Source organism: Pseudophryne corroboree, chromosome 2, assembly GCF_028390025.1.
Source record: "Pseudophryne corroboree isolate aPseCor3 chromosome 2, aPseCor3.hap2, whole genome shotgun sequence".
Taxonomy (NCBI): Eukaryota; Metazoa; Chordata; class Amphibia; order Anura; family Myobatrachidae; genus Pseudophryne; species Pseudophryne corroboree.
Window position 1 is genome coordinate 195,236,365 of NC_086445.1, and position 14,418 is coordinate 195,250,782.

The window sequence follows — 14,418 nt, forward strand, 5'->3', positions numbered from 1 at the left end:
ACTGCCCCCCATCATCCTCGGAGGCTCGCATAAGTGGTCACCAGGACCCAGTCCAGTATGCCGAACCTGCGGCCCTCGAGAAGGTGAGCACTCTGCAGCCACCACAGAAGAGACGGTTCCGGTATGAATGGTCGACCATTGACATGGTCGACACATGAAAGGTCGACATATGAAAAGGTCGACATGAGTTTTTTTAACTTTTTTTGGTGTCGTTTTTTGCGTAAAAGTGACTGGGAACCCCAATTAGTGCACCGCGTCCCCTCGCATGGCTCGCTTCGCTCGCCATGCTTCGGGCATGGTGCCTCCGCTCCGCTACAGCTTCGCTCGGCACACTTTACCGTTCCAATCGTAGTCCATGTGGATCGTAAAGTATGGAAAAGTTCCCCAAAGAAAAACAAAGTTAAAAAACTCATGTCGGCCTTTTCATGTGTCGACCATTTTCATGTGTCCACGTCGACCAATAGTGGTCGACCTAATGACTGTCGACCATAACATGGTCGACCATGTGAACGGATACCAGAAGAGACACCCTGGCCCTCGGGGACAGGGTGATCAGCCGATGCATCTGAAGATGCGATCCGGACCACTTGTCCAACAGATCCCACTGAAAGATCCTCGCATGGAACCTGCCGAAGGGAATGGCTTCGTATGATGCCACCATCTTTCCCAGGACTCGCGTGCAGCGATGCACCGACACCTGTTTCGGTTTGAAGAGGTCTCTGACTAGAGTCACGAGCTCTTGAGCTTTCTCCGCCGGGAGAAACACCTTCTTCTGGTCCGTGTCTAGAATCATGCCCAGAAAAGGCAGACGCGTAGTAGGAATCAGCTGCGACTTTGGAATATTCAGAATCCAGCCGTGCTGTTGCAACACTTCCTGAGTGTGTTCTACGCTGACTAGCAACTGCTCTCTGGACGAGGAGATCGTCCAAGTATGGGATAATTGTGACTCCTTGCTTTCGAAGGAGCACCATCATTTCCGCCATTACCTTGGTAAATATTCTCGTGCCGTGGAGAGCCCAAACGGCAACGTCTGGAATTGGTAATGACAGTCCTGTACCACAAATCTGAGGTACTCCTGATGAGGTGGATAAATGGGGACATGCAAGTAAGCATCCTTGATGTCCAGAGACACCATAAAATCCCCCTCTTCCAGGCTTGCAATGACCGTTCTGAGCGATTCCATTTTGAACTTGAATCTTTTCAGATAAATGTTCAGGGATTTTAAATTCAATATGGGTCTGACCGAACCGTCCGGTTTCGGTACCACAAACATTGTGGAATAGTATCCTCTTCCTTGTTGAAGGAGGGGAACCTTCACCACCACCTGCTGGAGATATAACTTGTGAATTGCCGCTAACACTACTTCCCTTTCTATGGGGGAAGCTGGCAGGGCCGATTTGAGGTAACGGTGAGGGGGCATCACTTCGAATTCCAGCTTGTATCCCTGAGACACAATCTGTATAGCCCAGGGATCCACCTGTGAGCGAACCCACTGGTGGCTGAAATTTCGGAGACGCGCCCCCACCGCTCCAGGCTCCTGTGGAGCCCCAGCGTCATGCGGTGGATTTAGTGGAAGCCGGGGAGGACTTCTGTTCCTGGGAACTAGCTGTATGGTGCAGCTTCTTTCCTCTACCCCTGCCTCTGGCAAGAAAGGACGCACCTCTGACCTTCTTGCTTCTCTGTGATCGAAAGGACTGCATTTGGTAATACGGTGCTTTCTTAGGCTGTGAGGGAATATATGGCAAAAAGTTTGACTTCCCAGCCGTAGCTGTGGAAACTAGGTCCGAGAGACCGTCCCCAAACAATTCCTCACCCTTGTAAGGTAACACCTCCATGTGCTTTTTGGAGTCGGCATCACCTGTCCATTGCCGAGTCCACAGGACCCTTCTGGCAGAAATTGACATTGCATTTATTCTAGAGCCCAGTAGGCAAATGTCCCTCTGGGCATCCCTCATATATAGGACAGCGTCTTTTATATGCCCCAGGGTCAGTAAAATGGTATCCTTGTCTAAGGTATCCATTTCCTCAGACAGATTATCTGTCCATGCTGCTACAGCACTACACATCCAGGCCGACGCAATTGCCGGCCTCAGTATAGTACCTGAGTGTGTATAAACAGACTTCAGGATACTTTCCTGCTTCCTATCTGCAGGATCCTTTAGGGCGGCCGTATCCTGTGACGGCAGGGCCACCTTTTTAGATAAGCGTGTCAGAGCTTTATCTACCCTAGGGGAGGATTCCCAGCGCATCCTGTCCGTTGGCGGTTAAGGGTACGCCACAGTAACCTTTTGGAAATCAGCACTTTCTTATCGGGGGAATCCCACGCTTTTTCACATAATTCATTTAACTCATGTGAAGGGGGAAAGGTCACCTCTTGCTTTTTCTCCCCATACATATACACCCTTTTGTCAGGGACAGGGTTTACCTCTGATATGTGCAATACATCCTTCATTGCTATAATCATGTAGCGGATGGCTTTAGCCATTTTAGGCTGCAATTTTGCATCATCGTCATCGACACTGGAGTCAGAATCCGTGTCGATATCTGTGTCAACCATTTTGGATAGTGGGCGCTTCTGAGACCCTGACGGCCTCTGCACTGTAGGATCAGGCATGGGCTGAGACCCCGACTGTCCTAAGGCATCAGCTTTATCCAACCTTTTATGCAAGGAGTTTACATTATCATTTAACACCTTCCACATATCCATCCAATCAGGTGTCGGCGCCGTCGGCGGGGACACGTCATTCATCTGTACTTGCTCTGCCTCCACAGAGCCCTTTTCGTCAAACATGTCGACACACGCGTACCGACACACCACACACACAGGGGATGCTCTATATGAGGACAGGAACCCCACAAGGCCTTTTGGAGAGACAGAGAGAGAGTATGCCAGCACACACCCCAGCGCTATATGACCCAGGAATCACACAGTAACTTAGTGTTTACCCAGTAGCTGCTGTATATATATTAAATGCGCTAAATTTATGTGCCCCCCTCCCCTCTCTTTTTACCCTTTCTACCGTGAGTCTGCAGGGGAGAGCCTGGGGAGCTTCCTCTCAGCGGAGCTGTGGAGAGAAAATGGCGCTGGTGAGTGCTGAGGAAGAAGGCCCCGCCCCCTCAGCGGCAGGCTTCTGTCCCGCGATTTTGTGTAAAATTAATGGCGGGGGCACATGCATATAACAGTGTCCAATTGTATATATGCTGCTTTCGCCAGGAGGTATCTAATTGCTGCCCAGGGCGCCCCCCCCTGCGCCCTACAGTGACCGGAGTGTGTGGGTTAGTGTGGGCGCAATGGCGCACAGCTGCAGTGCTGTGCGCTACCTCATATGAAGACAGGAGTCTTCTGCCGCCGATTTCGACGTCTTCTTGCTTCAACCCGCCGGCTTCTGTCTTCTGGTTCTGCGAGGGGTACGGCGGCGCGGCTCCGGGAACGGACGACCAAGGCTAAGTTCCTGTGTTCGATCCCTCTGGAGATAATGGTGTCCAGTAGCCTAAGAAGCGCAACCTAGCCGCAGTTAGTAGGTTTGCTTCTCTCCCCTCAGTCCCACGTAGCAGAGAGTCTGTTGCCAGCAGAAGCTCTCTGAAAATAAAAAACCTAACTAAAATACTTTATTAGCAAGCTCAGGAGAGCTCACTAAAAGCACCCAGCTCTGGCCGGGCACAGATTCTAACTGAGGTCTGGAGGAGGGGCATAGAGGGAGGAGCCAGAGCACACCAGTAGTACTAAATCTTTCTTAGAGTGCCCAGTCTCCTGCGGAGCCCGTCTATTCCCCATGGTCCTTACGGAGTCCCCAGCATCCACTAGGACGTTACAGAAAGAGAGAATCTATGGGCATTGCCAAGAGAAAATAAGATTTTACTTACCGATAAATCTATTTCTCATAGTCCGTAGTGGATGCTGGGACTCCGTCAGGACCATGGGGAATAGCGGCTCCGCAGGAGACAGGGCACAAAATTTAAAAGTTTGACCACTAGGTGGTGTGTACTGGCTCCTCCCCCTATGACCCTCCTCCAAGCCTCAGTTAGGATACTGTGCCCGGACGAGCGTACACAATAAGGAAGGATTTTGAATCCCGGGTAAGACTCATACCAGCCACACCAATCACACCGTACAACTTGTGATCTGAACCCAGTTAACAGTATGATAACGTAGGAGCCTCTGAAAAGATGGCTCACAACAATAAACAACCCGATTTTTTTGTAACAATAACTATGTACAAGTATTGCAGACAATCCGCACTTGGGATGGGCGCCCAGCATCCACTACGGACTATGAGAAATAGATTTATCGGTAAGTAAAATCTTATTTTCTCTGACGTCCTAGTGGATGCTGGGACTCCGTCAGGACCATGGGGATTATACCAAAGCTCCCAAACGGGCGGGAGAGTGCGGATGACTCTGCAGCACCGAATGAGAGAACTCCAGGTCCTCCCTAGCCAGGGTATCAAATTTGTAGAATTTTACAAACGTGTTCTCCCCTGACCACGTAGCTGCTCGGCAGAGTTGTAATGCCGAGACCCCTCGGGCAGCCGCCCAAGATGAGCCCACCTTCCTTGTGGAGTGGGCATTGACAGATTTAGGCTGTGGCAGGCCTGCCACAGAATGTGCCAGTTGAATTGTGCTACAAATCCAACGAGCAATCGTCTGCTTAGAAGCAGGAGCACCCATCTTGTTGGGTGCATATAGTATAAACAGCGAGTCAGATTTTCTGACTCCAGCCGTCCTTGAAATATATATTTTCAATGCTCTGACAACGTCCAGCAACTTGGAATCCTCCAAATCGCTAGTAGCCGCAGGCACCACAATAGGCTGGTTCAGGTGAAACGCTGATACCACCTTAGGCAGAAAATGAGGACGCGTCCTCAATTCTGCCCTGTCCGAATGGAAAATCAGATATGGGCTTTTATACGACAAAGCCGCCAATTCTGACACTCTCCTGGCTGAAGCCAGAGCCAGTAGCCTGGTTACTTTCCATGTAAGATATTTCAAATCTACCGATTTGAGTGGCTCAAACCAATGGGATTTGAGAAAATCCAAAACTACATTGAGATCCCACGGTGCCACTGGGGGCACAACCGGGGGCTGTATATGTAGTACTCCTTTTACAAAAGTCTGGACTTCAGGAACTGAAGCCAATTCTTTCTGGAAGAAAATCGACAGGGCCGAAATTTGAACCTTAATGGACCCTAATTTGAGGCCCATAGATAATCCTGTTTGCAGGAAATGTAGGAATCAACCCAGTTGAAATTCCTCTGTCGGGGCCTTCCTGGCCTCACACCATGCAACATATTTTCTCCAAATGCGGTGATAATGTTGTGCAGTCACCTCCTTCCTGGCTTTGACCAGGGTAGGGATGACCTCTTCCGGAATGCCTTTTCCTTTAGGATCCGGCGTTCAACCGCCATGCCGTCAAACGCAGCCGCGGTAAGTCTTGGAATAGACACGGTCCCTGCTGAAGCAGATCCCTTCTTAGAGGTAGAGGCCACGGATCTTCCGTGAGCATCTCCTTACTCCCCTTTGGTGTATAATTCTCAGTACCTTGGGTATGAGAGGCAGAGGAGGGAACACATACACTGACTGGTACACCCATGGTGTTAGCAGAGCGTCCACAGCTATTGCCTGAGGATCTCTTGACCTGGCGCAATACCTGTCCAGTTTTTTGTTGAGGCGGGACGCCATCATGTCCACCATTGGTCTTTCCCAATGGACCACAATCATGTGGAAGACTTCTGGATGAAGTCCCCACTCTCCCGGGTGAAGATCGTGTCTGCTGAGGAAGTCTGCTTCCCAGTTGTCCACTCCCGGAATGAACACTGCCGACAGTGCTATCACATGATTTTCCGCCCAGCGAAGAATCCTTGCAGCTTCTGCCATTGCCCTCCTGCTTCTTGTGCCGCCCTGTCTGTTTACGTGGGCGACTGCCGTGATGTTGTCCGACTGGATCAACACCGGCTGACCCTGAAGCAGAGGTTTTGCCAGGCTTAGAGCATTGTAGATTGCTCTTAGTTCCAGTATATTTATGTGAAGAGACGTTTCCAGGCTTGACCACACGCCCTGGAAGTTTCTTCCTTGTGTGACCGCTCCCCAGCCTCTCAGGCTGGCATCCGTGGTCACTAGGACCCAGTTCTGTATGCCGAATCTGCGGCCCTCCAACAGATGAGCACTCTGCAACCACCATAGCAGAGAGACCCTTGTCCTTGTCGACAATTTTATCCGCTGATGCATCTGCAGATGCGATCCGGACCATTTGTCTAGCAGATCCCACTGAAAAATTTGTGCATGGAATCTGCCGAATGGAATCGCTTCGTAAGAAGCCACCATTTTTCCCAGGACTCTTGTGCATTGATGCACAGACACTGTCCCTGGTTTTAGGAGGTTCCTGACTAGTTCGGATAACTCCCTGGCTTTCTCCTCTGGAAGAAATACCTTTTTCTGAACAGTGTCCAGAATCATCCCTAGGAACAGCAGACGTGTCGTCGGGATCAGTTGGGATTTTGGAAAATTCAGAATCCACCCGTGCTGTTGGAGCACTACTTGAGTTAGTGATACTCCGACCTCCAGCTGTTCTCTGGATCTTGCCCTTATCAGGAGATCGTCCAAGTAAGGGATAATTAATACGCCTTCTCTTCGAAGAAGGATCATCATTTCGGCCATCACCTTGGTAAAGACCCTGGGTGCCGTGGACAATCCAAACGGCAGCGTCTGAAACTGATAATGACAGTTTTGTACCACGAACCTGAGGAACCCTTGGTGTGAAGGGCAAATTGGGACATGAAGGTAAGCATCCTTGATGTCCAAGGACACCATAAAATCCCCTTCTTCCAGATTCGCTATCACTGCTCTGAGTGACTCCATCTTGAACTTGAATTTTTGTATGTACAGGTTCAGAGATTTCAGATTTAAAATAGGTCTTACCGAGCCGTCCGGCTTCGGTACCACAAATAGCGTGGAGTAATACCCCTTTCCCTGTTGTAGAAGGGGTACCTTGACTATCACCTGCTGAGAATACAGCTTGTGAATGGCATCCAATACCGTCGCCCTGTCGGAGGGAGACGTTGGCAAAGCAGACTTTAGGAACCGGCGAGGGGGAGACTTCTCGAATTCCAACCTGTAACCCTAAGATACTACCTGCAGGATCCAGGGGTCCACCTGCGAGTGAGCCCACTGTGCGCTGAAATTCTTGAGGCGACCCCCCACCACCCCTGAGTCCGCTTGTAAGGTCCCAGCGTCATGCTGAGGCCTTTGCAGAAGCCGGGGAGGACTTCTGCTCCTGGGAAGGGGCTGCTTGGTGCAGTCTCTTACCCTTTCCTTTGCCTCGGGGCAAATATGAATGTCCTTTTGCTCGCTTGTTCTTATAGGAACGAAAGGACTGCGGCTGAAAAGACTGCGTCTTTTTCTGTTGGGAGGGGACTTGAGGTAAAAAGGTGGACTTCCCGGCTGTTGCCGTGGCTACCAAATCCGATAGACCGACCCCAAATAATTCCTCCCCTTTATACGGTAATACTTCCATATGCCGTTTGGAATCCGCATCGCCTGACCACTGTCGTATCCATAGACTTCTTCTGGCAGATATGGACATCGCACTTACTCTTGATGCCAGAGTGCAGATATCTCTCTGTGCATCTCGCATATAAAGGAATGCATCCTTTAATTGCTCTATAGTCAATAAAATACTGTCCCTATCCAGGGTATCAATATTTTCAGTCAGGGAATCCGACCAAGCCACCCCAGCACTGCACATCCAGGCTGAGGCGATTGCTGGTCGCAGTATAACACCAGTATGTGTGTATATACTTTTTAGAGTATTTTCCAGCCTCCTATCAGCTGGATCCTTGAGGGCGGCCGTATCAGGAGACGGTAACGCCACTTGTTTGGATAAACGTGTGAGCGCCTTGTCCACCCTAGGGGGTGTTTCCCAGCGCGCCCTAACCTCTGGCGGGAAAGGGTATAATGCCAATAACTTCTTTGAAATTAGCAGTTTTTTTATCAGGGGTAACCCACGCTTCATCACACACGTCATTCAATTCCTCTGATTCAGGAAAAACTACAGGTAGTTTTTTCAGACCCCACATAATACCCCTTTTTGTGGTACTTGCAGTATCAGAGACATGCAAAGCCTCCTTCATTGCCGTGATCATATAACGTGTGGCCCTACTGGAAAATACGTTCGTTTCTTCACCGTCGACACTAGATTCGGTGTCCGTGTCTGGGTCTGTGTCGACCGACTGAGGCAAAGGGCGTTTTACAGCCCCTGACTGTGTTTGAGACGCCTGTACAGGTGCTAATTGGTTTGTCGGCCGTCTCATGTCGTCAACCGACTTTTGCAGCGTGCTGACATTATCACGTAATTCCATAAACAAAGCCATCCATTCCGGTGTCGACTCCCTAGGGGGTGACATCACCAATACCGGCAATTGCTCCGCCTCCACACCAACATCGTCCTCATACATGTCGACACACACGTACCGACACACAGCAGACACACAGGGAATGCTCTGATAGAAGACAGGACCCCACTAGCCCTTTGGGGAGACAGAGGGAGAGTTTGCCAGCACACACCAAAGCGCTATAATTATATAGGAACAACCTTATATAAGTGTTGTTTCCTTATAGCTGCTTAAATATATATAATATCGCCAAAAAATGCCCCCCCTCTCTGTTTTTTACCCTGTTTCTGTAGTGCAGTGCAGGGGAGAGCCTGGGAGCCTTCCTAGCAGCGGAGCTGTGTAGGAAAATGGCGCTGTGTGCTGAGGAGATAGGCCCCGCCCCCTATTTCGGCGGGCTCTTCTCCCGGTTTTTCTGAGACCTGGCAGGGGTGAAATACATCCATATAGCCTCAGGGACTATATGTGATGTATTCTTTTTAGCCAGAAAGGTAATCTCATTGCTGCCCAGGGCGCCCCCCTCAGCACCCTCAGTGACCGCTGGTGTGAAGTGTGCCTGAGCGCAATGGCGCACAGCTGCAGTGCTGTGCGCTACCTCATGAAGACTGAAAAGCCTTCAGCCGCCGGTTTCTGGACCTCTTCTTACTTCGGCATCTGCAAGGGGGTCGGCGGCGCGGCTCCGTGACCCATCCAGGCTGTACCTGTGATCGTCCCTCTGGAGCTAGTGTCCAGTAGCCTAAGAAGCAAATCCATCCTGCACGCAGGTGAGTTCACTTCTTCTCCCCTAGGTCCCTCGTTGCAGTGAGCCTGTTGCCAGCAGGACTCACTGAAAATAAGAAACCTATCAAAACTTTTACTCTAAGCAGCTCTTTATGAGAGCCACCTAGATTGCACCCTGCTCGGACGGGCACAAAAACCTAACTGGGGCTTGGAGGAGGGTCATAGGGGGAGGAGCCAGTACACACCACCTAGTGGTCAAACTTTTAAATTTTGTGCCCTGTCTCCTGCGGAGCCGCTATTCCCCATGGTCCTGACGGAGTCCCAGCATCCACTAGGACGTCAGAGAAATATGAGATACCGAACAATGCAAAAGAGCTGAAGGCCGCTATTGAAGCATTGTGGTCTTCCATAACACCTCAGCAGTGCCACAGGCTGATAGAATCCATGCCACGCCACATTGAGGCAGTAATTCATGCAAAAGGGGCCCAAACCAAGTACTGAATACATATGCATGATTATACTTTTCAGAGGGCCGACATTTCTGTATTTAAATTTTTTTTTAATTTTATGTAATATTCTAATTTTCTCAGATTTGAGATTTTTTTAAACTGTAAGCCACAATCAAAATTATAACAAATAAATGCTTGAAATCTCACTTTGCATGTAATGAGTCTATATTAGTTTCACCTTTTAGGTTGAATTACTGAAATAAATGAACTTTTGAACAATATTCTACTTTTCTGAGCTTCACCTGTATATGTTAGCGGCTACCATTTTGTTGGTTACTGCAGTGGGTAAAGCATAGTGTGTGAACAGGAGTGAGTAGGAAAGGGGTGTATGGAAGGAAAAGCTGAACATATCCACAAAATACTTTTGTAAATAACAGGACTCTAAACTCTTCTGCCACTTTCATAGATATTATGTAAACCACATTTACAGGCTGTGTCAAATTGTAGTGGAATTGTTGGAGACATCCAAGTTCACTGTGATAAAAATGGAGGGTGGAGGCGAGCACAGAACTAAAGCTTACTCTATACTCCACTAGCAGTATTTCAAGTTACAGATAGTTACGGGTACTTACTCATTTGCCATGGCAGCACATACGGAAGAGACTTAGGAGCACGTAAATTAGAACCAAGACTATTTTTCGGATCCATTAAAGTCCCAAACTTAGAACTGCAAGATAAAACAGATCAGGTAAGATGATTATGCAGACCAATCGTTTTTTCATTTGTGTATCTCAACCCTGAAATAAACGATCTAGCGGAAAAATTTAATTATCTCTAAACACTCACTATAAATAAGAGCTAATTAGACAAAATAACGAACACAATAAAGATACCTCTCTTAAGCATGATTCTTTAGTATGTTCTCAACTGTTTGGTTAAACGTGCTTCCAGAAGCAAAATAGCTATTGGTACAGAAAAAAAAAGAAAAAAAAGAAAAAGAAAAAGGACATACTGTAGGAATAGGAAGTGCAAAAATAGGATTTTAATTACCTACCGGTAAATCCTTTTCTCGTAGTACATAGAGGATACTGGGGTCCACAAAAGTACCATGGGGTATCGATGGGTCCACTAGGAGCCATGGGCACTTTAAGATTTAAGATTTTGATAGTGTGGGTTGGCTCCTCCTTCCATGCCCATCCTACCAGACTCAGTCTAGGAAACTGCCCGAGGAGACGCTCACCCTCCTCTGGGTCTGATACATCATAATCATCGGTATCAGCCTGCATGATTTGGGCCACAGTACGTTTCTGTTGAAAACTGGCAGGGGTCTGAGATGCTGGAATGACCACTGAATCTCTATTCATCAGGTCATCAACAGATTGCCTTAAGTATTGCGTCTCCTTCTCATTTTGGGATAATTTAATCAAAATATTTGAAATCATCCATTTTAATTGATCTAACCATACTGGTTCAGATCCACTAGCCTGAGAATGTGTACTATCCTGAGTACACTGCAGTGATTCCTCAGATAGGTACCAAAATCCTATTTTCTCTATCGGTAAATCCTTTTCTCGTAGTCCGTAAAGGATGCTGGGGTCTACAGTAGTACCATGGGGTATAGACGGGTCCACCAGGAGCCATTGGCACTTTAAGAGTTTGAGAGCGTGGGCTGGCTCCTCCCCTCCTAGCAGACTCAGTTTAGAAATTGTGCCCGAGGAGACGACATACTTCGAAAGAAGGACTTAACACAGATAGTGGTGAGATTCATACCAGCTCACACATACAAGGCACGTCAAGACAACTAGCTTGAACTACTCAGCAACAGCCGAAACATTAATTACCAAGTAACAATGCAGTACTTAACTAAAACGAAGTTGTACTGAACCAAATAACATGTGCAGGAAAACTAAGCGCTGGGCAGGCGCCCAGCATCCTCTACCGACTACGAGAAAAGGATTTACCAGTAGGTAACCAATATCCTATTTTCTCTTACGTCCTAGAGGATGCTGGGGTCCACATTAGTACCATGGGGATGTTACAAAGCTCCCAGAACAGGAGGGAGAGCGCGGAGGATCCTGCAGAACTGACTGACTGAACTTCAGATCATCAGAGGCCAAAGTATCGAACTTGTAAAACTTTGCAAACATGTTCGACCCAGACCAAGTTGCAGCTCGGCAAAGTTGCACTGCCGAGACACCCCGGGCAGCCACCCAGGAAGACCTCACCTTACGAGTAGAGTGGACCTTAACAGATTTTGGACATGGCAGCCCTGCCGTAGAATAAGCGTGCTTGATAGTGAACCTGATCCAGCGAGAGATCGTCTGCTTAGAAGCAGGACACCCAATTTTTGGGATCAAATAGGACAAACAGAGAGTCCGACCTCCTGTGACGAGAAGTTCTCTTCACATATATCTTCAGAGCCCATAAAACCTCCAAGGTCTTTGATGTAATTGAGGAGTCAGTAGCCACTGGCACCACAATAGGTTGGTTGACATGAAATGCCGACCCATCCTTCGGAAGAAACTGCTGACGAGTCCAGAGCTCAGCTCTATCTTCATGGAAGATTAAGTAAGGGCTTTTACATGATAAAACCCCCAGCTCGGACACACGTCTAGCAGAAGCTAAGGCCAACAAAGTGACTGCCTTCCAAGTAAGAAACTTGAGCTCTACCTCCTGTAGAGGCTCAAACCAATCCGATTGGAGGAACTGCAACACCACGTTAAGGTCCCATGGCATCGTAGGCGGTACAAAGGGAGGTTGGATATGCAGGACTCCCTTCAAAAAGGTCTGAATCACAGGGAGGGCAGCCAATTGTTTTTGAAAGAAAATGGACAGGGCTGAGATCTGGACCTTCACAGATCCCAACTGCAGACCCATGTCCACTCCTGCTTGCAGGAAGAGGAGGAAACATCCCAGTTGAAACGCCACCGTAGGAAACCTCTTGGACTCACACCAAGAGATATATTTCTTGCAAATACGATGGTAATGTTTAGACGTTACCCCTTTCCTAGCCTGTATGAGGGTAGGAATAACTTTCTTCGGAATACCCTTTTGAGCAAGAACCAGGTGCTCAACTTCCATGCTGTCAAACGTAGCCGCGGTAAGTCTTGATAGGCGAACGGCCACTGCTGTAGCAGGTCCTCCCGAGGAGGAAGAGGCCTCGGCTGTTCTTGCAGTAGATTCAGAAGGTCCGCGTACCAAGCCCTTCTTGGCCAGTCTGGGGCAATGAGGATCGCTTGAACCCTTGTTCCCCTTATGAGCTTTAGGATTCTTGGGATGAGTGGGAATGGTGGAAACACGTACTGACTGGAACACCCACGGACACACCAGGGTGTCCACTGCCTGTGGATCCCTCGACCTGGAACAATAACGCCGAAGTTTCTTGTTGAGACGAGAGGCCATCATGTCTATTTGGGGTAGACCCCAAAGATCTGTTACTTCCTTGAACACCTCCGGATGGAGTCCCCACTCTCCTGGATGGAGATAGTGTCTGCTGAGGAAGTCTGATTCTCAGTTGTCTACTCCCGGAATGAAGATGGCCGACAGCGCCAACGCGTGCTTTTCTGTCCAGAGGAGTATTCTTGTCACCTCTGACATTGCCGCTGTGCTCTTTGTTCCGTCCTCTCAGTTTATGTAAGCCACTGTTGTTACGTTGTCCGACTGCACTTGAATGGCCCGGTTTCTTAGAAGAGGGGCCGCTTGAAGAAGACAGTTGTAGACGGCTCTTAGTTCCAGAATGCTGATGGGCAGGCCTGCTTCCAGGCTTGACCACCGTCCTTGGAAGGTCACTCCTTGAGTGACTGCTCCCCAGCCCCTGTGGCTCGCATCCGTTGATAGCAGGACCCAGTCCTGAATCCCGAATCTGCGGCCTTCCAGGAGGTGAGGCAATTGGAGCCACCAGAGGAGAGAAATCCTTGCCTTTGGCGACAGACTAATTCTTTGATGCATGTGGAGGCGAGATCCCGACTACTTGTCCAGGAGATCCAGTTGGAAGGGCTGAGCATGGAATCTCCCGTACTGGAGAGCCTGTAGGAGGCCACCATATTTCCCAATAGGCGAATGCATTGATGAACAGACACCTAGGGTGGCCTCAAGACATCCCCGGACCATGGATTGGAACCCCAACGTCTTGTCCCTCGAAAGAAACACCCTCTGCACTTCCGTATCCAGGATCATTCCCAGAAATGACAATCTCCGGCTTGGTTCCAAATGTGACTTTGGAAAAATCAGAATCCACCCGTGACACTGGAGCAGTCGCGTTGTGAGAACAATGGACTGCAGCAGCTTCTCCTTGGACGATGCCTTCATCAGGAGATCGTCCAGCTATGGAATGATGTTCACACCCTGCTTGCGGAGTAGCATCGTCATTTCCATCACCTTGGTATACAACCCTTGGTGATGTGGAGAGGCCGAATGGCAGGGCCTGGAACGGAATATGACAGTCCAGCAATGCGATGCGGAGGTAAGGCTGATGCGGCAGCCAGATCGGAATGTGAAGGAACACATCGATATCCAGCGATACCAGGAATTCCCCCTCTTCCAGACCTGATATCACCGCCCTGAGAGACTCCATCTTGAACTCCTTTAGAAAGGGGTTCAACGATTTTAGTTTCAGAATGGGCCTGACCGAACCATCCGGTTTTGGTACTACAAAAAGGTTTGAACAGCAACCTTTGTTCAGCATGTGAGGTGGTACTGGCACAATGACATGTGCCTCTACCAGCTTCTGGACAGCGTCTTGAAGTACTGCGCTGTCCTCCAACAGAGTTGGTAAGCCAGACTTGAAAAAACGATGAGGAGAGAAACTTTGAAATTCCAGCCAGTATCCCCGAGACACAATATCTACTACCCAGGGATCCAGGCCA

The 14,418-nt window shown here is 48.9% G+C and overlaps 1 protein-coding gene across 1 annotated transcript in view; it reads right to left on the reverse strand.

Moving 5' to 3' along the window:
* The window catches only part of LOC135008417 (gametocyte-specific factor 1-like), a 525,710-nt gene that overhangs the window by 86,372 nt on the left and 424,920 nt on the right, over positions 1-14,418 (reverse strand). Inside the window, exon 8 of the mRNA XM_063952201.1 lies at positions 10,186-10,280. Coding sequence (XP_063808271.1) covers positions 10,186-10,280 — 95 coding nt within the window. The remainder of the gene's footprint in view (positions 1-10,185; positions 10,281-14,418) is intronic.